General features: G+C 56.4%; 8 protein-coding genes across 8 annotated transcripts; 4 read left to right on the forward strand and 4 right to left on the reverse strand.

Annotated features, from left to right (window-relative positions):
- K437DRAFT_184335 (uncharacterized protein) lies at window positions 1-1467 on the reverse strand (the record flags this gene model as incomplete). Its single annotated transcript, XM_013386007.1, has 1 exon — window positions 1-1467. A coding segment is annotated over exon 1 (1242 nt), but the record flags the coding sequence as incomplete, so codon positions are not given.
- A 607-nt stretch (window positions 1468-2074) lies between these two features.
- Window positions 2075-5201, forward strand: K437DRAFT_275644 (ATP-dependent metallopeptidase Hfl). Its single transcript, XM_013386008.1, has 3 exons — window positions 2075-3717; window positions 3798-4680; window positions 4749-5201. Exons 1-3 carry the CDS (start codon window positions 2305-2307, stop codon window positions 5114-5116), a joined length of 2664 nt encoding a protein of 887 aa, XP_013241462.1. The 5' UTR covers window positions 2075-2304; the 3' UTR covers window positions 5117-5201.
- A 583-nt stretch (window positions 5202-5784) lies between these two features.
- On the forward strand, window positions 5785-6848 carry K437DRAFT_227221 (uncharacterized protein; the record flags this gene model as incomplete). Its single annotated transcript, XM_013386009.1, has 3 exons — window positions 5785-6229; window positions 6311-6633; window positions 6723-6848. The coding sequence occupies 3 exons, from the start codon at window positions 5785-5787 to the stop codon at window positions 6846-6848; spliced, it is 894 nt and encodes a 297-aa protein (XP_013241463.1).
- A 320-nt stretch (window positions 6849-7168) lies between these two features.
- Window positions 7169-9348, reverse strand: K437DRAFT_279167 (dihydroxy-acid and 6-phosphogluconate dehydratase; the record flags this gene model as incomplete). Its single annotated transcript, XM_013386010.1, has 10 exons — window positions 7169-7354; window positions 7430-7458; window positions 7531-7583; window positions 7684-8106; window positions 8206-8369; window positions 8406-8549; window positions 8613-8746; window positions 8860-8912; window positions 8933-9068; window positions 9105-9348. The coding sequence occupies 10 exons, from the start codon at window positions 9346-9348 to the stop codon at window positions 7169-7171; spliced, it is 1566 nt and encodes a 521-aa protein (XP_013241464.1).
- A 498-nt stretch (window positions 9349-9846) lies between these two features.
- Window positions 9847-12845, forward strand: K437DRAFT_238726 (uncharacterized protein). The gene is made up of 4 exons (XM_013386011.1): window positions 9847-10912; window positions 10998-11982; window positions 12071-12164; window positions 12283-12845. The coding sequence occupies exons 1-4, from the start codon at window positions 10061-10063 to the stop codon at window positions 12680-12682; spliced, it is 2331 nt and encodes a 776-aa protein (XP_013241465.1). The 5' UTR covers window positions 9847-10060; the 3' UTR covers window positions 12683-12845.
- On the reverse strand, window positions 12728-14716 carry K437DRAFT_258552 (MAGE-domain-containing protein). The gene is made up of 5 exons (XM_013386012.1): window positions 14419-14716; window positions 14222-14315; window positions 13886-14122; window positions 13561-13812; window positions 12728-13466 (listed from the first exon to the last, which is right to left on the reverse strand). The coding sequence occupies exons 1-5, from the start codon at window positions 14638-14640 to the stop codon at window positions 12829-12831; spliced, it is 1443 nt and encodes a 480-aa protein (XP_013241466.1). The 5' UTR covers window positions 14641-14716; the 3' UTR covers window positions 12728-12828.
- A 489-nt stretch (window positions 14717-15205) lies between these two features.
- On the forward strand, window positions 15206-16387 carry K437DRAFT_227229 (uncharacterized protein; the record flags this gene model as incomplete). Its single annotated transcript, XM_013386013.1, has 5 exons — window positions 15206-15438; window positions 15522-15853; window positions 15928-16069; window positions 16146-16218; window positions 16307-16387. 5 exons carry the CDS (start codon window positions 15206-15208, stop codon window positions 16385-16387), a joined length of 861 nt encoding a protein of 286 aa, XP_013241467.1.
- A 5-nt stretch (window positions 16388-16392) lies between these two features.
- On the reverse strand, window positions 16393-20066 carry K437DRAFT_258556 (uncharacterized protein; the record flags this gene model as incomplete). The annotated part of the gene is made up of 5 exons (XM_013386014.1): window positions 19263-20066; window positions 18673-19194; window positions 18075-18612; window positions 17769-18009; window positions 16393-17697 (listed from the first exon to the last, which is right to left on the reverse strand). Coding segments are annotated over exons 1-5 (3244 nt in total), but the record flags the coding sequence as incomplete, so codon positions are not given.
- Between the last annotated feature and the right edge of the window lie 4 nt (window positions 20067-20070).

The following is a 20070-nucleotide window of genomic DNA, read 5'->3' on the forward strand; positions in this document are numbered from 1 at the left end:
CTGTTGCTGAGCCTGTTGCTGAGCCTGTTGCTGAGCCTGTTGCTGAGCCTGTTGCTGAGCCTGTTGCTGAGCATGTTGCTGTTGCTGAGCCTGTTGCTGAGCCTGTTGCTGTGGCTGTTGCTCAGCCTGTTGCTGTGGCTGCTGCTGCCGCTGCCGCTGCTGCTGCTGCTGCTGCTGCTGAAGCGACTTGACCATCACCTCGATTTGCTGCGGCGGTACGCCAAAGCGTATCCGCAACGTGTCCATTGCTGTGGTCCTGTAATTCTGCAGCTGCCGCATGGAGGCAGCGAGATGACCCTGCGCCGCCGTCTTCTGCGGTCCATCCGGCTGCGCCAAAATGGTTTGCCATTGCTTTTGCAGATTCAGCATATTTGGCAGGACAGATTGCAAGAGCGCAAGGCATGCTTGAGGCGTGGAGAGCTGCGCAGCAATATTGGGGGGGGTGCCAGATGCGTTACCACCTTGTTGCAGCTGTTGTCCTCCCCCTCCAGCAGATGAAGGACCGCCTCCAGGCTGCTGCGGTTGGGAGCCTTTCTGACCAGACTGCTGCTGTTGCGCTGCAGAGGGATGTGGTTGATTCCCCAGCCCCGGACTGGCTGTGCTTGCTTGTCTGCTCTGGTTCGCCACATGAGGGGAGCCAATGATGGACGATGTCCCTTGACCTGGCTGCTGTTGCGCCCTCTGCACGAGCGCAGGCGGCAGCATGCCGCTCGGCGCGCCCTGTTGCTGTTGGGGCTGTTGTTGCATCATCTGAGGCGACCCATCATTTTGTGCTTGCTGCTGCTGCTGCTTTTGCAAGAATTGCTGCATAATATGCAGCTGTTGTGGTGTCATGTTTGGCAAAGACGCTTGGCCAAAGTGTTGTTGAGATGCACCGGTGTTGGAAACTCCTGCTATTTGCTGCCCTTGATGCCCCTGCTGTTGTTGCTGCTGCTGCTGTTGCGCATAGTGCTGCTGCAACAGCATTTGAGGATTGAGAGGAGCGGTAGAGCCACCACCACCATCACCTCCTCCTCCTGCTCCTCCAGGCATCATGAGACCAAGCTGCGTAATGGCTCCGCCAGGCCCCCCTGCTCCGCCGACCGCTTGGCCAGCACTTTGCGGATGTTGTTGTTGCTGAGTGGCGGCATATTGTTGCTGGGCTTGCTGAAGGTTCTGTTGCTGAGCCATCAGCAAGGCCTGCATCATCTGCGGATTGAGGGTGGCATTTGTCCCCCCTCCTCCTACATTATGGGAATTCATGCTGAGCGGCAAGCTCGTCCGTCTCGGCCAACCGACGTCGCGTTTGCTCCTGAAGAAGCGTGCATCCACGCTCTATCGGGGCAAAACACTGTCACGCAGCGCAATGGACGTGTGACCGAAGGGGCGCGTTCCAGGCCAAGCGCCGACGTCCCAGACAATCGCGGCGTCGACTCTCCGCTGGCGCTGCGAAGATGTTGACGTGTGTCTGAACGAGTTGGCGGTACCGTTGCTTGTCTGCTCCATGCAACAGCCCGCGGATATCACGACCACGTTGACGGTGCACACAATCGATAAACGCGTCTGTGCTTGACGCGATCAAACAGTTGAATGTATTCTCCCTCTCTTTTGGCGGATGACACTTTTGCGTGGTGATGAAGACGCGTTTCGGTATCGAACAAAGACGCCGATGAGTGAGAGATAGGCTTCGTGGATACCTAGCGAGTGACAAGAATGACGCACAGACGACCGGCTTGCTCCTGCCTCGCACACACTGCCATTATCCCGGCTAGGCTGCTACAATTCCCGATGAGCTGCTCTTGTGCTCCTTTCGAGCTCGAGCCGGATGCATTTAGAGGAAAGATCCAGTACCAATCAAAGGACATGATGGCAGCTCGATGCTTCTATGTTGGTGTGCAACTTGTCGTCGGCGTCTTACTTTCTCTTTCCTCATCGTAACTGTGGCATGGTGCAGCCAGTGCATTAACCCTAATTCACTGCTTCCGCTTGTCGATGCGCTCACACCATCTCTCATTTCTGGCTGTGTCGCACTGGTCAGATTGACTCATCGATGTCGATCCTCTCCTTGTTTGTGTCTCTTCTCGTCCTGACGCCTGACGAGTGATCACCATTCGCACCACGACTGGACCATCATTGTGTCCCTTCAGGCTACCAAATACTCGCATTCGAGCGAGAGCGGGAGGAACATCTTTTGCGCACATCCAACTCTGCAAGCGCAAGCGCGAACCGCGTGACCCGCCGCCTTAGAAGGAAAATCACAGCCACCAATCGATTACATAGTGCCCATCAGATTGAAGCTCGAGCTCCAAGTTCGCTTTGGCAACGATGTACGCCACCTTTCGAAGGGATGCAGCGTCTTCCATCAGGGCTGTTATGAGCGCCGCTCCGCCCTCTGCAAGTATTCGGTCCAGCAGCATCGGCGGAAATACTCCGAGGCGATGGCTCCTCTCCACCTCCGCCTACAGCACAACAGCAACTTCATCCATTGCGTCAAGATCGAAGGGCAAAGCCGTACTGCGAGGAAGCAACCTTTTGCCACCATACGAAGCTCGCAGTCTCATCACATTGCAACAATACGTTGCCGCACAGCAAGTACGGCTGTATGCGACACCTACGGACGACAAAGACACGGCCGACAAGAAGCTAGGTGCTCCTGAAAAGGAAGGCGAAAAGAACACAAACTTGAGCAGCGAAGTCGAGAAGGATATCGAGATAGGTCTACGAGAGGCCAAGAAAGGAAAGAAGGATGAGATACCCAAGGAACTCAAGTCGTTCTTTGAGAAGGAAAGTGGTGACAAAGAAGCTAAGGAGGCGTCGGATGAAGGCGAGAGCAAGCCGGCCAGCAATAGCAGTAGCGAAAAGGGAAAGTCTGGTGGAAGAGACAAGGGAAAGGGCAAGGAGGCTGGGGGGTCAACTGGCAGCCCTTTCGGCGGTCCAGCCGAGATTCGCATGAATGGCAACACGATCCTCGCTACGGTCATCAGCACCTACCTCATCTACCGCCTCAACTCTACTGACACGCCATCACGCGAGATCACGTGGCAAGAATTCCGCACGGCTTTCCTCGATAAGGGCATGGTCGACCGTCTCGTCGTCGTCAATCGCACCAAGGTTAAGGTCTACCTGCACAGCAATACCACTGGCAGCATGTATCCAAGCTCGAGTACAGACGCGATGGGCTCGCCTCCCTCTGCCTCTGGTGCGGGCCAGGCGCAGTACTGGTTCAGCGTCGGCTCCGTCGAGGCGTTCGAGCGACGACTGGACGAAGCGCAGCGCGAGCTGGACATTCCGGCCAGCGAGCGCATCCCCGTAGCATACCACGAGGAGGTCAGCACGCTGTCCACACTGGCGCACTTTGGGCCATCCATCCTGCTGGCCGGCCTGCTCTTCTACATGACCCGCCGCGCAGCAGGCGGCATGAGTGGCGGCGGTGCCGGCGGCGGACCAGGTGGGATTTTTGGCATCGGCAAGAGTCGCGCAAAGATGTTCAACCAGGAGACGGAGGTCAAGACCAAGTTTGCTGACGTGGCGGGAATGGACGAGGCAAAAGAAGAGATCATGGAGTTTGTCAACTTCCTCAAAAAGCCTGAGCGCTATGAGAGGCTCGGCGCCAAGATCCCTAGAGGTGCCATCCTGTCCGGCCCACCTGGTACGGGTAAGACGCTCCTCGCCAAGGCGACTGCTGGTGAGGCTGGTGTCCCTTTCCTTTCTGTCTCCGGTTCCGAATTTGTCGAGATGGTGAGTCGGAGTGATGAGACATAACGAGAACTTCTCTGCGTGAAGTCTTGAGTGAACATCCAATTGTTTTTCGCTGGCAGTTCGTCGGTGTTGGTCCATCGCGCGTGCGCGACATGTTCGCGAATGCTAAGAAACACGCGCCATGCATTATTTTCGTTGACGAAATCGACGCCATCGGTAAGGCGCGTGGCAAATCCGGTTCTTTCGGCGGTAATGATGAGCGCGAGAGTACGCTCAACGAGCTCCTCGTCCAGATGGATGGCTTTGGCACCGAAGAGCACGTCGTCGTCCTTGCCGGCACCAACAGGCCAGACGTGCTCGACCCTGCCCTCATGCGCCCTGGGCGTTTCGACCGACACATTGCGATCGACAGACCGGACATTAGCGGTCGTCGCGACATCTTTGCAGTCCACCTCAAGCCGCTCAAACTGAGTGAAGACACGAACCGTGAGCTGCTTTCGGAGAAGCTGTCCACGCTCACGCCAGGATTCAGCGGTGCGGATGTTGCGAACGTCTGCAACGAAGCTGCGCTGATTGCTGCGCGCGGCGGCGCGACCGCCATTGAAGAATATCACTTTGAGCTGGCGATCGAACGTGTCATCGCCGGTCTCGAGCGCAAGAGCAGGGTGCTCAGTCCAGAGGAGAAGACTACTGTCGCATATCACGAAGCGGGGCATGCTGTCTGCGGATGGTTCCTCGAGCACGCAGATCCATTGCTCAAAGTCAGCATCATCCCGCGCGGCGTCGGTGCACTGGGATACGCTCAGTACTTGCCCAAAGAGCGTTACCTTTTCTCCACGGAGCAGCTGATCGATCGGATGTGCATGACGCTTGGAGGGCGCGTTTCGGAAGAGATTTTCTTCGGTAGAATCACAACCGGTGCCCAAGACGACTTGTCCAAGATCACTAGGATGGCGTTCGAGATCTGCAGCTCGTATGGCATGAATGAGACGATTGGTCCAGGTAGGTCCACGCTTGCCAAGCTAGGTTGGACAGACAGAGATATTGACTTATCGTTTTTTCTCGCATAGTGTCATACCGCCAAGAGCAGGAATCGATGCACAAGCCTTTCTCTGAGCAAACTGCATCGGCTCTTGACGCAGAGGTGAAGAAGATGGTCCTCTCTGCGCACAAGCGAACGACGGAGCTCCTTACGAAGTACAAGGCCGAGGTAGAGAAAGTTGCACAGTTACTTTTGAAGAAGGAGGTGATCACACGCGAGGATATGCGCAACTTGCTAGGCAAGCGACCATTCAAGACGGCCGACGAGGCCGATGAGTACCTCGACAAAAAGGGAAGGCTGACGCGCAAGGGTGAAACCAGCGCTCCGCCGCCACCACGATCTGAGCTTGGCGAGCCTGGTCTTGCCGCCTCCCCTACGCCTGACTCGAAGCTCTAATTTGAAGGAGAAGGGACACATGCACACTAGGCTAGATTTGGCTTTGCTCTCCTGTACTGTATCGCTCCTTTGCAACCGCTCCGCCCCAAACCGTCCTTCACTCTTTTATTGACTTTGTTGGAAGGCACCCTGATTGAACGGTTCAGGCATTTTCCACTCATGGAAGCCATATATTTGTGATCTACCTGGCGAAATTTCGCAACCAGCCATCTCCCGTGCACATCGTTCAATCTACCGAGTGTTTCAATACTCAGTTAATAATCTCAAGGAGGCGCTCTGTCCGAACGACCGAGCCATCGGCCAACACGCGAGGTAGGAGGTCAGAACTTCTAAAAGAGCGAAGTGCTGTACCGCAACCAGCAACAATGCCCGCTTCGAGCACGAGACGCAACGATGCCCTCTTCCTTGGCGGCGCGGAGAGCGACAGCGACGCGGAGATGCGAGATGCAAACACTGGTGCATCGGCATCAGCATTGAAGTCACGAAGCACTGCCATTGATGACGACGATGAAGACCGTGGAGAAGGCTCGAGTAGACCAAGGAGAAGGCGCGCTAGTTCCAACGCCTCGAACGCCACCAGTAAATCGCTGGCCCTCTCGGAAAGCAGCCTGGAGGACCTCGAAAGGCAACGCAACGCTGCACGCGATGATTTTGAAGATGGAGATGCTATGAATGCCAGGTCAGATATAGCATCAGCAGACATGGATCCGCAAGATGATCCAAACCTGCTCGCGTCCATTCCGGTCTATATCGCACGCTCGATTCCGCATGGCACTTCTTTACAAGTCTTCCAATATCCCAATTATCCTGCAGGCCGCCCACTACCCATTCCCACATCTGCACAGGAACGCGGTCTCAAAGAGTCGGCGCGCTGGCGTTCGCAGGCAAATTGGGTCGAAGTCGACTTGCCCATCGACATGCGCGCACAAGTGTACAACCACGAGACTGGCAAGGAGCTGGGACAGAATCTCGAAAATGAAGGCAAGACCAAGAAGGTCAAGAGGGAAGACGACGAAACATCAGAAAGGAAGTCAAAAAAGCTGGAAAAGATCAAGTTGCAGAGCTGCGAAGTCCCCAATACGACAAGATATCTCGTTGGCGTCATGCGTGATGGTGAGCAACAACCCTCACATTCCTGCATCGACGCACCCGCAACTGATCACGAGCGATATCTTGCGCCCCTCTTCTTTTCAGGTGCCTTGCATCTGACAAACTTGAACCATGTCCTCCAATTGCGCCCATCTTTGCACCATCTGGACGCCAACGACATCGCTGAGGCTGATGCGCGAAGGCGCCAGCGAGAAGGCGGGCCCGATGGTGCTGGCTCCGGAGACGAAGGCGGCGCTGGTAGCGGCCGTGCCGCTGCCAAAGCGCGCGCCGTCACTGTGAGCGTCAAGGAGGATGCGAACTCTAGCACGAAGAGCGGCGCGGTGGGCGATAAATGGGAGGAGATGATGTTGGCTCAGCGCAAGGCCGAGGGTGAACCTTGGATCCCTCTGACATGGCTGAACGAGGAGGTGAGTCACCCTCTTGCATTGAATATGTCATTGAAATCGTGTCTCACCCCTGTTCACCCGCCGCCATGTAACACACAATGGCTTTCTAGACCCCACAAGCCAAGAAGACGTTCAATGCGCAGCTCTTTGCTGGGAGTAAGACGCAGCTGGCATGCACGGCCGCACCCGCCGATTATCTCGCCAAGAACCTGAAAAGCGCATTGCGCATTGATTGATAGCCGCATAGAAATACTTGCAGATTCATTAATCCATTCTCAAACCTGTATGCTATTGTCCATTGTTCATGCTAGACGCTCTGTTAAAAGCTTTATAGAGTTGCTGTTGACGTGCGCTTTGATCCAATTACGCATCGCAGCCTCAAAAGTCAGTAATGCAGCCTTGACTGGTATCATGCACGTCTCGTGCGTATCGATGGACGACTAAGGAAACGTGCAATATCAGCATCGGTGAGCTCGGTCGATGTAACACTCGATCACTGCACGCACCTCTGGAAAACTTGAGCCTGTTTTTCCCCGCTCTTCTGCCACTCGGCCAATCACTTGGTAAGCGTCTGTTGGTCGACGTGCAAGTTCACCTCGCGCACCTTGGAGTCGATTGTGATCTTGTTGCCGTCTTCGACGAGTGCCATAGGTCCACCATCGATTGCCTCTGGCACGACGTGGCCCGTGCAGAAGAAATATGATGCTGCGGATAAACGGCCATCTGAGATCAATGCGGCTGTCTGCGGGGCAGCGAGGGGAGAGCACAGTGTCAGACCTGAGTCGCCACATGGGCAAGCAGGAACAAAGAGGCGTACCTTTCCTAGACGAGCGCCCATAATAGGGACTGGATATAGAAAGGGCGAATGTCCAAGTCAAATGCTAGCTATGAATCTCACAGCTGTGGTCGCGCTCCTACCCTTCGGCCCAAGCAGTTCGCTCACGCTAGGCATGCCTCCTGGCCCAGCGTATCTGTGGGAAAACGCGATGACACCATATGAGTGCGGCATAGGTCAGGGAACCGCTTTGGAATGCCTGAAGGTGATTAATCTGTCGCTCGAATTGTACGTACTGAATAATGACATGCCCGTCCTTGAGTCTCCTTTCCTTGATCGCCTCCATGACGAGATGCTCCTCATTGAAGCAGATCGCCGGCCCTTCAACGTAAGAGCCCTCTTTACCCATCAGCTCAGATATAGTTGAGCCTGTGCAGAGGTTCCCGCGCATGAGAGTCAAGTGACCAGTAGACTTGAGCGGTGCGTTGAGAGGAGCGAGGTCGCCCTGGCTCTTACCCATGCGTATCGCCTCGACATCACGCAGATTATCCGCCAGTATTTTGCCGGTGATGGACATCACGTCGCCGTTCAGGAGATTCAAGTTATCCAGAAAGTACTTGAGCAGCGCTGGAAGGCTGCTCAACGCATTCAGGTCGATCATCATGTGCTTCCCTGATGGCTTCATGTTGGCTAGGGAGTGCGGTCGCCGATGCGCTGGACTGTCAGTTGACGCGCAGCAAGCACGGTGTGAAAAGCCAATCCGCGACGTTAAATAAAAAGGTCCAGTGCATTGCCGCTTGTTAGGGTAAGTCAGGCACGCGCAGTCATCGACGGTTATATAGATTTCGGCAGCTTTGACGATAGCGATCAGGTGAAGGACAGGGTTTGTGCTGCCTCTGAACGCATGCATCATGGTAATTGCATTTGAAAATGCCTCGTGAGTCAAAACGTCCCTAGACCCCATATCCAGTTCGAGTATTTTCTTCATCGCCGCGCCGGCTCGCAGTCACTCTTGTACGTTTGCCTGGCTCGTCGCAGGTGCACTGCTGCTGATGGGCAAGCCGAAACTGAGGATCTCGATGCAGACGCTCATAGACTTGGCCGCATACATGCCACCCCAGGAGCCTGGGCCAGGGTAGGAGTGGTGCAAAATGTCGAGCCGCTACTCGTTGAGGATGACCTTGCTGGCGAAGTTGCGGCCCAACGCTTCGTAGTTGTCGTCTACTTGGCAACGGCCGCCGGCCTTGCGGTCCAGCCCTGGTGCATCAATCGTATGAGCACTTGGTTGGATAGTACAGCCGTAAACGATCAGAGTTGGCTTGCGGTTTGGAACAAGGTGTCGAAAAGACATCAGACCAGCTTAGCCCCTTCATGTACGCACAAAATCATTCCAAAGTCAAACTTACTCGACTCGCGCATCAGCGATCAGCACTGCAGCCATGTTTTTTCGCAGGCTGGGATGCCGATTGTACTGGTATGACTCTGCCCGACACTGGCAACCTCGATACTGTCCGCAATGATCTCTCTGCTGACCAAATTGCACACCTCCTCCCTTGTCCGCCCATGGTCATGGCGTCGGAGATGCCGATCGTATTATACTGTAGTCTAATCAAGTTGGCAGATGCCATGCCGCTGTCGATCGTGTTAGCCAGGTCGAGCAGATGCACTTTGAAAAGGTTGCCTTACCAACCGATGGCAGCGATGCCGACTTGTGGACGTCCTAGCTTGTCGACGCTGCTCCCCGACGCCATCAACATGGCCTGCTCTCCGCCTCGATCGGTAGACTGTGTGACTTCGGCCGAGTACTTGTTCAGCTCCGTCCCAAGGGGTGCAAAACTGATTTGCGAGACGGCACAATGTTTGATGCTGCCGTCCTTGTCGACAGCATGTGTATCTGCGCTCGCCGCACCTGCGCCTGCAGCGCGCGAGGCGTGGACCTCGACTTCGCCTACAGGTACCATATTTTGCGAACTGAAGATTGGAGCTTCTACCTTGAAGCCTTGTTCGGTTCGAAGGGGAGGGGGGGGCAGTGGTTAAAGGCGCCGGGTGACCGCTGGGGTTCGTCGCGGATGATGAATGTGCAGGTGCTCAACTACGTTCTGCGGCTCTGCCAGCCTGGTAGTTATTTACTGGTTGATCCTGCCTCCCACGACAGGCCAAGCGCTTGCTGCTACTTACCTTACCAGGCGTGCAGAAGACTGCGGACTTACCTGGGCGATGACAGCGAGACTCCCAAGAAAGCACAATCAGTGTCAGGCAGCGTCTACGTGGGTGATTGTAGGCCTAGAATTCTTGCTGGAGGGATGTTAGCGAATAGGAGCCGAAGTGTGTGGGGATGAGACTGCAGCCGCCTGTGGGGCGGATGATGAGCGAGTGACAGCGTGGGGGACACCCGCTTCTAATTATCCGCGGGTAACCCGCCAAACAAGCCTGTTGGACCGATCGTCCCCGAGTCATGAGGGCGCATGAGCGCCGCCGCCAGACCTCGAGGTATTGTGGTTCGTAGTCTTGAGACCTTCACTTCAGCTGACTGAGTGTTGCACAGTTGCACGCGCTCGAGGAGGCTAGAACCTAGAACGGCTCACAGCTTGCTCCTGTCTGGGTGTTCTCTACCAACATTGTTCGCTTTGGTTTATATGGGGCGCCTTGCGTGAGCGAGCACCTCTCTTCAAGATGAGGCTTCTGAAACTGCTGATGCTGCTCGCCAGCGCTAATGCTGATGCCAGGGTTGGCACCGCCGAGCGGGGCGTTCTGACCCCCGAGCGCATGCTCTCCGCTCCGCGTCCCGGCTCGTCCGTCGCCTCCCCCAGCGGTATGCTCGCGGTGGTCGGCACGTCGACGTATGATGCGGATAGCGAGACAACCAAGAAAGCGCTCCACCTCGTTCATGTACCAGCCTCTTCGCACGACGATGTGGGACCGATCCAGACAATCGTGCACAACACGACTGCTGGCTTCTTCCTCTCCAATAGCGAGGTAGTGTATGTGCTAGAAAACGCGGAGACAAGCGAGCAGCACCTCTTCTACAAGGATATCTCGCGTTTTTCAGGAGGCAACTTGGCGGATGCAGGAGCGAGCGATGCCGGTATTCACATCGGCACATTCCCGGCCCCTGTCGAGAACATCAAGGCAGTACACAGCTCTGATGCCAGCAGCGCGACGCTGGTATTCTCTGCCACTGTCTACGATGTCGATGGCGACCTGTCCAAGGTGCGCGAACACGATGAGAGCCCCGAGGAGGAGCTCTGGCAAGAAGTCAAGGTGTACGACAACGCCATGGTCAGGCACTGGGACCGCTTTGTGTCTCCGCACAAGCGCTCGCAGTTATTTAGTGTCGAACTGAAGCGCGACCAGGAAAACAAGTGGGCGTTCGCAAGCGAGTTCAGGAATCTCCTCCGTGGCACCAAGCTTGAGGCACCCATCCCGCCGTTTGGAGGCGCTGATGATTTCCACGTCAGTGCTGAATGGGTCGTGTGGACGAGCAAGGACCTGGATCTGCCCAATGCTTGGCACACAAAGACCAACGTATGTGCTGTTACCGACTCCAATTTGGAAATTCTGACAGAATGAAGCGAACAGACTGTGATTCACACTTTTTGACTACCTGCAGATCTATGTCGCGCCTCTGAAAGGCGGCGCCGCTCCCGTTGAGCTTTCTAGCGGAACACACGGTGCCATCTCTTCCCCCGTGTTCAATCGCGACGGGACGCAGCTTGCCTGGCTGCAGATGGCCATCGACGGCTTTGAGTCGGATCGGCGGCAGATTGTCCTGTACAATCTCTCTTTCAATGAAGCGAGGGATCTGAAGAAAGGCAGACAGAATTTCGTCTTGCCTGGTTGGGATCGCAGTCCGACCAAGTTGCACTTCAGCTATGACGGCAAGAAGCTGCTGGCGCTCGCAGAGGAAGAAGAACATGAAAAGGTTTTCGAGATCGAACTTTCGGACACGGAAGGCGAACCAAGCGTGCTTATCGATGCCGTCGGTGTATCCAGTCTACAGGTGCTCCCAGGCGGTCGCTTCCTCGTAACAGGCTCGACTTTGCAGTCTTTGCCAGAGGTCTACGTCCAAGAGCATGGGTCCGACGGCGAGCATTCGCCGCTCAAGGGCAAACAGAGACAGCCATCGGGTCCACACCTGCGCAAGCTCACTCACTTCAACGACGCACTCGCCGATGTGGAGTTTGGGCCCAAGCCGCAGCAGTTCAGTTACTCTGGCGCCAACGGACGCCCGGCGTACGGCTGGATCCACTTCCCCGCCGGCTTTGACGCGTCGAAAGCGAGAAAGCACAGCTACGCGCTCAAAGTGCTTATCCACGGCGGGCCTGAAGGCTGCTGGAGCAACAGCTGGTCCACGCGCTGGAACCCGGAGGTGTTCGCAGCTTCTACTCCCGAGGGAGACGCCGCGGGACAGGGAAGCATTGTTATCACGCTTGATCCGGCCGGTTCAACGAGCTTTGGCCAGGCGTACCAGGAGGAGATCCTGAACAATTGGGGCGGAAGCCCATACCAGGACATCATCGCGGGCGTGCAGTATATCCTCAACGTGTACGATCAAATTGACCCAGAGCGTATTGTCGCGGCAGGTGCAAGCTACGGTGAGTTCTGCATGTACCCATCCAAAGCGAACCACATCTTTACTCACCTTTTTCGGTGCTCCGATTTCTGACCAAAATAAATGCTCAGGTGGTTACATGATCAACTGGCTCCAGGGCCACAACCACAATGGGCTGTTCAAAGGCCTTGTCAATCACGATGGCGTCTTCAGCACTCTCGACACGTGAGTCCAGGCCCACAAGGAGAGACAGCGCTCGTTTGTTCCTTGCTGACATCCTCACACACGCACGCACGCACGCACGCATGCTCGATCGCCCGCTCTCTCTTCCTCTCCTCCGCAGCTTCTTCTCTACCGACGAACTCTATTTCCCCGAGCACGAGTACTCGGGCACTCCCTGGGAGCAGCGTGAGGCGTATGAGCGCTGGAACCCTGTGAACCACCTTGCCAACTGGAACACGCCGATGCTCGTCGTGCACGGTGCAAAGGACTACCGCCTGACCGAGGCGCAAGGACTGTCGGCATTCAACGTGCTGCAACGTCGTGGCGTGCCGAGCAGGTTCCTCCATTTTGCAGAGGAGAACCACTGGGTGCGGAACCCGCGCAACTCGCGCATCTGGCACAGCGAGGTGCTTGGATGGCTGAATCAGTGGGCCGGCAAAAACTCGGCGGCGGTGAAAGGAGACAAGCCGGCCGACGCGCTGGTCTACGAACAAGCGCAGCAACTTGTTATCCAGCAATGAACCCTTGGAGGCGTGTTCGTGGCATGGAAGAAATGCGAGCCTATGCATTGGAATACAGAAGCATCGATTCCGATCACATACAAAGCACATCAGATCCCCGTCGTAACATAACACACGCGCATAGTAGTACATGAAAGGCAATACGATCAATTGACGAGCTGCGAACCGACGGACCTCTCGAGATTCTTCATGATGTACTCTCGCTGCTTTGCTTCCCTCTTGAGCTGGGCCTGTGAAGGACCCCTCTGCTGCGATTGCTGCTGCTGCTGCTGCTTGCTCCCCGCGCGCTTGGGCTGCTCGTCACCGTCTTCGCCTCCGTCTTCGCCTCCGTCTTCGTCTCCTTCATTCTTTACCGCGTCATGGTCCGCAGCAGCAAGCGAATCGGCAGCCATGATGTCGACCATAAAGTGCGCGACGGCCTCCTCACCGATCTCAACCTCTGCCCGGCCGCCCCACTTCCATTCAAACGTCTCCTGGTTCGCGGCCGCGCGGCTGCGATTGACGTTGCCAGCCGCGCGCTTGCGCGCCACCGACGCACTCGTGCTGGTGCTGATCACCTGCATCGCGGTGCCGGACCCCGTCCCCAGCGTCTCTAGGTACTGTTGCTTGATCATCAGGTCGAGCCACTCGCCGACGGTGTGCGCCGAGCTGTCAGGCTTGCGCGGCGCCGTCGCCGTCTGGTGCCCATAGTCATCGTGCGCAGGCGTGTCGTCCGGGCGCAACATGCGCGGCAGAATGGTCGCCTCGGAGAGCGAGAGGCGGTTCAAATAGGAACGTAATTTTTCTGTTGCGGGACGGAACAGCGCGAAGTATGCGTTCAACATCAACGCATACATCCTCCGGAAGGAGGAGCCGAATGCATTAGCTCCTGCACTTACGATCGCTCAGTTGACGTCCCGAAACAAGAATGAGGCCGAGCACAAAGAAGAGCAGGCCCATGCTACCCTGCTGCCCATCTCCGCGGCGCCAATCGAGCATAATGCCCGCATCGTCACCGGCACGCATCCCCTGGAGCGCTTTCACGCCATCCGCATTGGCTGCCGCTGAGGCGAGTCGGTTCGTCGCGGTGGTCATGGCTGTGCGCAGCTCCAGTGGAAGCACGCTGCGGACCATCCACATCTTTCCGGAAACTGTGGCGCAGCCAAGGTTCTCTTTAGCGCTTTTGAATGCTACTCGAGCTTTCCTGCAAATTTCAACACTCACGATTGGTTATCTCCCTACCTTCCTCTAGCGTCGTCTGCGTGTTCGTCTTGGCCTTCTGGCCCCTGCTGTCCTCTGCAGCTTTCTCAAACACCCTCCTCTGGCGCGCGAGGGCCTCGCTCTCGGTGCCGCGCGCGCGGATCTCGACCATCTCGAACGCGAATGTCTTGCGCAGGTGCTTTTGAGCTTTGCGGAAAATGTACGGGAATGCACGCGTCGCCGCCCTATCGCTTCCAAAGGCTGTAAAGTGGTGATGCCACGTGCCGGGAGGCGATCAGGGTAGATAGGAAAATGTTAGCAGAGTGGTACCTTAGCTGTGGGGGCAAGCAGCGCACGCACCTTTCTTGGTGATGTCCTCACGCTTCAACGGGATCCTCTTGTATTCACAGAATAGTGCCAATCGGCATAGCTCCCTGACATATACGTTGAGTCGCTGGGGTATGGCGGGGCGTCGGTGTCGGTGTCAGTGTCAGTGTCATGGCCGGATCTGTAAAAGGGGGGGGCTCTTCTCTTTCTCTCCCTCTTTCTGCACCCACATCCTTCTCCATGCCCTTGGCGGCGTTGACCGCGCTCTGTTTGACGACGACGTCGATGGTAGTGAGCAGTCGCAGGCCGGTGACGCCGAGGTCCTCTGGTTCGCTGTCCTCGGCGTTGGCACCGCCCAGTTGCACATCCTCTTCCTCTTCATCCTCCATCTCGTCCTCCTCCTCGGCGTGAAGCCGGTCCTTGCTGCTAGCGCTCGCTTTCCTGGGGGGCATGGTAATGACAGGTGGTTGGTGGGCTAGTGTATGGTTCCTCTTTGAAACGGGTGCGATCTGCGGCACAAGCCTGAGAAGAAGCTCTATTCTAGGTATCTGCGGTGTCACAGCATCTTATTCGAGGAGGAGGCACCGATGAGCAGTTGTATATGAGGTCACAATGGTCCCATCGTGCTTGATGCTGGCTCGTTCCGTCCATCATCTGTCTCATATCTCATGTCACGACACGCCACGACGCGTTGTCGCCTTACTTAATATTCGTGTACGAACCGGAACATGGAACGCGGAAGGTGAAGCAACGAACACTCAGTTATGTGGTGTGGTGTGGTGTGGTGTGGTGCGGGGTGGCGCGACGCGACGCGATGCGATGTGTGCTGGGTGGGGTCCGGGCGGAATGGTGAAGGCACAACGAAGAGCACAACCCAGGGCAGCTGAGCGACGGACACCAACACGACGCGAATTCGAAGGCGAATGCAGCCAGCCTTTGTCTCGGGCAACCACGGTCCGTTAAGACTACTGCGCCACAATATCCTCGCGAATGGGAACAGATGCACAGCAGATCAACATGGCGCTCAACAGAAATACGAGCAGCAGCAACCCTTTCCTGCCCGAGGACCACGCCGCCAGGCAAGCCGCGCTGATCGAAGGAGCCGAGGGTTTTGTCACGGAGCATTTCAAGAACCACGACCCCTCCCATGACTGGCAGCACGTCAACCGCGTGCGCATGATGGCGCTCTCGTTGTCCAGGTGCTCGAGCCTGAAGAGGCAGCCGGACATGCTTGTGCTGGAACTGGCAGCGTGAATAAATGCCCCATAGTGTGCAAGCTCTTCCGGGAAGATCTCCAAGTACGTGCGGTGCTGATCGTCTGCCTCCCTCGCAGGCTGTTCCACGACCTCTGTGACTCGAAATACATCCCCCTCAATGCTGACGGCATTCGGTCCAAAGCAGTATCATCTTCCAAGACCGTCATCGCCCCTTTCCTCTCCCAGTATTCCGACGCCATCACGCCAGATCAGGCAGCGCACGTCTTCCGTGTCGTCGACAACGTCAGCTGGAGCAAAGACCAGGCGAAGCGACGGGCGCGCGCACAAGCACAACGCGACGGGCAGGCACCGAGCACGATAGAGCAGGAGCAGATCGAGTGGGAGCAGGAGAACGTCGAGTTGCATTGCGTCAGCGATGCCGATCGGCTCGACGCCATTGGCAGCTTTGGTGAGAGTCGTCTTTCTGCACTGTTTCACCTCCGGGAAGCAAGGACAGCTGAGCATGTCCGAATATTCTACCAGGCATTTTGCGATGTGCCGCTTTCAGCGCTGTCAAGAACCGCACTCTACACGTCCCACCCAAGAACAAAGAGGGCACATCGGCACCTCCATTTGAGCAAAGTGCCGGGTATAGTGATACTGCCATTGCGCATTTTTACGACAAGTGAGGATCACTCATGTGCATGGCCATTGGCGTGGATACTAGACTGACGCTTTCACTTCCTCGCCGGAATTCGCAGACTGGTCAAGATCAAAGGTGAGATGCTGTTCACAGAGACAGCACGCAAAGAGGCGGAGCGGCGACAGCAGATGGTGAGCTCGCATCAAGCGTTGATTCGACGTCTGAAATGCTTACGAGCTCGCTTCTCTTGTTCTATTCGTACGGAACTCCTCCCTACAGCTTCAGTCTTTCCTGACGGAACTAGACATCGAATGGCTCGTCGCCGAGCAGGGCGCGCAGCTATCCCTCCTAGAAGCATGATGCGATGCGATACGGCTCCCTCGAAGTGTATTACAGCAAAAGGAAAAAGAAACGACACCCTCCAGAAGCGTATAACAGGTATGGCGTTTCATTTCAGGCCAATCGTCTTCAGCGCATCAAGATTGATGCGCCCCGGATGGTCTAGCGGCGCATCCGGCGGGAGCATGAGTTTGGCCCACACATGGCGCAGCTCCGTCAGGTCCTCAATCACCGCATCCACCCCTTCCACTGCCCTGCCGTTCTGGCCGCATTTCCGCCCCTCTTCGATCTCCGCTGCCGTCGGCGCCAACGCGACCTGCCCATACTTGGACCCGATGAAGCCGAGCCGGTACACCGTCCCGTCCTGGCAGCCCGCCACGATCGACTCGTGGTCGACGACGAGCGCTAGTGGACGCGTCGGCGGCGCCTGCAGTTCCTCCTCGCGCTCCTGCCACGCGCCGCCGATGACGACGAAGCTTGTGCCGTCCGCGGTGGGCACAGGAGCGCCAGCGTCGACGTCCTTGTTTCTATCGGCGCTGGAGCCAGGAGCCAAAGTAGGGTCAGAAGGAACCTCACCTGGAAGGCTGCCCTTGTCGATCGAGTATGTGCTAGCGTACAGCCGTCTGTCGGAGCCAGCGCGGCTGCTGAATGTCGAGCAGACAATGCGCCGCTTGGCGGGATCGACGCAGCCCGTTGCCATGTCCGGCGTTTTGAGAATCTCGACGATGGTCGGTGGCGCAACCAAATTCGGCGCGTATCGCGTCTGCCCGATCTTGGGAGTGCTCGGTTGACTCGGAGGCCCGTCGGTCGGTGATGAAGGGAAGGTTGCTGATGTGCTCTTGACCAGGGACCGCCCTTCTTTGGGCGTAGGCGTGAAGGGCGCCTGCGAGACGCTGGGACTCAGTAATGGGCTTTTGCTTGCCCCGACAACCGTGGCTCGAAGTGCTGGTGTGATCGCCACTGTCGACCGCAAAGGTGTGGCAGAAGGTGCTGTGGAGGAAGAGCGAGAATGCCCCCCCGAAACGGATCGTCGCCCGCTGGCAGTGCTCATCACAGATGAGTTGCTCGCGGTAGAGTCGCGACGGGCTCCCAGTGGTGCGCCACTTGTGCTTGGTGCGAGACCCAGGCGGCTCGGTGTGCGTGGGCTCTGCAGCGACTCACGTTGTGTGTGCGAGACCGTGCCACTCGTCACGCCTCGGATCGAGGCGCTGCGACGGATGTTTGACGCGGAGACGCTTTCTTTGACGGCAACGATGTGCTCTCGCCATTCAAGATGTACGACAAGATCTTTCGAAGCGATCGTCATCGTATTGCCACTCGCTGCGAACCACCTAGAGGTGAGCATGTGAGATATCAGCATCTCCCTTCATCTGATCTTCCTCAACGTATCATATGAACTCACTGAAGCATCGCGCTGCTGCCACCCAGAGTAGCCAGCTTGGCAGCGAGCTGAGAATTCTTCTCGCCAAGTTTGTGCAGGTCAAATTGGGCAATCATCTTGGCGGCGGGGATGGAGAATGTGCGGATGATCCCGTCGACCGTTACAGCGACGATCTTGTCGCTGTCGATGATCGACACGCCTAGTGAGACATTGGACTGTTGGCCAAAGCGAACGATCTTGTTGCCCGTACGCCAGTCCCACACTTTTCGAAAGGGAAGAAAGATGAGCTCACAAAGTGCGTCGGAAACATTCGTAGCCTCAACTCACCAACGATTGCCTTGTCTTGGCCGACTGAGACAAGGTAGTCTTTGTTGAGTGCGATATTGCGAATGCCGCGATTGTGACCCGACAGGGTATGTAGCAGCTCCCAAGTCTTCATATCCCACACCATGACCCTCCCGGTATCGTAGAGTCCTGCACAAAGGATATCGTCGTCCAGAAGAAAGTCTAGGCATGAGATCGCTTTGGCCTTGAGCACCTTGCAGCACTGCCCGCTTTTCAAGTCCCATACCCGGATCGTCTCGTCGTAGCTGCCGGTCACAAGGGTGTCGCGGCCTTTGAGCTTGATGGATGTGACGAAGCCGGTGTGCCCTTCGAAAAAGTCTATCCGCTGCGCTAGGCCTCGGGCCCAATTTCGCTCTCGGAAGTACAGTCCCCTGACGAGTCCTTCCCACTCGTTCTCGTCATCCGGTGGCGTCAACGGGACTGGATCTCCTTCGGTGAGTGCAAGAGCATGCGAGTGCCATAGTAGCGGGTTAGCGGCAATGGTGCACCATTTTTTGGATACTTGGCGGCACCGTAAAAGCTGCAAAGATGGTCGTAAGTCCTGGCGCACTTGATAATACGGCGCGCTGAAGCGACTTACCTCTTTGACCTCTAGCCTCTCAAAGATTTTGAGGCTTATTGCGTCCGGGAGAGCACTGATGACATCCCGCGTGCTTCGCATATACCTTCCGAGTGCTCTTGACAGAGCAGCGAGGTCTCCGGGAACGCATGCATCCAAAAGGACGTGCAGTAAGCGTATCCGCATCGAATGTGGTAATTTTTTGAACTCTCTCTGTATCGCTTCTTTGTCGAAGTCGCCTTCGCTGCTGGGTATTAAAAGTCCGTTTGGAGAGGGGCTAGCAATCGAATCAATTGTGGCGCTGCCATTCGCAGCTTTGCGCGACTCTACAGAGCCATTTCTGGTATTCGCCCGAGGAAGCAGAACGGAGGCGCTGAAGCTGGATACAGCTGCTCTTTCTGCGCCTGTCGATGGTGGTGCAGCGATTTCGCGATAGAGAATGCAAGAGCCCCAATTGAGGCCTTTTGCCGCCCTCACGTTGATTGCAGAGTCGTCCACGAAGAAGCATTTGCTGGGATCATCGACGCCCAGAGCCTCCATTGCCTTTGTTGGAGCGACGAGCAGTGTCAATGATGCAACGTCGCTCATTGTGCGTGGAAAGAAGCACTTACCTCCAGATAATATTCCGGCTCCGGCTTACAGGTGAAGTCTTCGTTCGCATAATCGCAGTAGATGATGCCTTCGACGAACGTATCCAAGCCCAGCAACGCGAGCACACGCTTCGCGTGCTGCCGATACGCGTTGGTCAATGCGAATACCCGGCACTTCGTGCGGTCCAGATCTGCCAGCAGTCTCTGAACTTCACGGTCAGGTTTCAAGATATTCTCGAGAGGCAGTGAAGCGTCGCATTTCTGATCGTAATCTAGCGGGTCGATCTTATGGTGTTTGACCAGGCCTCGAATGGCCAGGCCATACTCTTTGTAGTACCGCATGTGCAGCTGTTCTGCCTCCTCCTCGGATAGACCCATGTTGATGAAATATGCGCGTATGCGCTGGCCCATCATGTCGGCGATTCTGGTGCTCTGCTTATACAATGTATTGTCGATATCGAGCCAGACGACGACACGCATGTCAGTGCGAGACTTGCACAGGCGCTGCGATTCTTCGTCTGCATATTCGACACCGATTCTCCTGCGAGAGTGTTGCATTGACGAGGATATACCAACAGCTTCTTGCGCTTGAGCTGCTGCCCCATTGCTCTGCGATGGCCGAGACCTGGCCTGTAGATGAGAAGGTGCAGCCTTCGAGCTGACGGCATCCTTGACTGGGGGCTTCGCGGGTATGGCTCCTTTTGCACGCAAGCTCGGGCGTCCCGACAACGCCGTTGGTGGTGGCATCACGCAGTTTGACAGCATTATAGCGCTGCTTGCTGCGTCTGAGGCCTATATTTACGTTCGAACCATAACTTCTGTCCGTACG

The sequence above is a fragment of the Tilletiaria anomala genome, assembly GCF_000711695.1.
Source record: "Tilletiaria anomala UBC 951 chromosome Unknown K437scaffold_88, whole genome shotgun sequence".
Classification (NCBI taxonomy): Eukaryota; Fungi; Basidiomycota; class Exobasidiomycetes; order Georgefischeriales; family Tilletiariaceae; genus Tilletiaria; species Tilletiaria anomala.

Bases quoted from the DNA above. Each gene is read 5' to 3' on its own strand.
- K437DRAFT_275644 (XM_013386008.1), top strand. From the start codon at position 2,305: ATGTACGCCACCTTTCGAAGGGATGCAGCGTCTTCCATCAGGGCTGTT. The intron at 3,718-3,797 runs GTGAGTCGGAGT...TTTCGCTGGCAG, and splicing joins GTTCCGAATTTGTCGAGATG to TTCGTCGGTGTTGGTCCATC. The intron at 4,681-4,748 runs GTAGGTCCACGC...TTTCTCGCATAG, and splicing joins GAATGAGACGATTGGTCCAG to TGTCATACCGCCAAGAGCAG.
- K437DRAFT_258552 (XM_013386012.1), bottom strand. From the start codon at position 14,640: ATGCCCCCCAGGAAAGCGAGCGCTAGCAGCAAGGACCGGCTTCACGCC. The intron at 14,316-14,418 runs GTGGGTGCAGAA...GCCATACCCCAG, and splicing joins CCAAGGGCATGGAGAAGGAT to CGACTCAACGTATATGTCAG. The intron at 13,813-13,885 runs GTGAGTGTTGAA...GCTGCGCCACAG, and splicing joins AGGTAGGGAGATAACCAATC to TTTCCGGAAAGATGTGGATG.
- K437DRAFT_238726 (XM_013386011.1), top strand. From the start codon at position 10,061: ATGAGGCTTCTGAAACTGCTGATGCTGCTCGCCAGCGCTAATGCTGAT. The intron at 11,983-12,070 runs GTGAGTTCTGCA...ATAAATGCTCAG, and splicing joins CGCGGCAGGTGCAAGCTACG to GTGGTTACATGATCAACTGG. The intron at 12,165-12,282 runs GTGAGTCCAGGC...TCTCCTCCGCAG, and splicing joins GTCTTCAGCACTCTCGACAC to CTTCTTCTCTACCGACGAAC.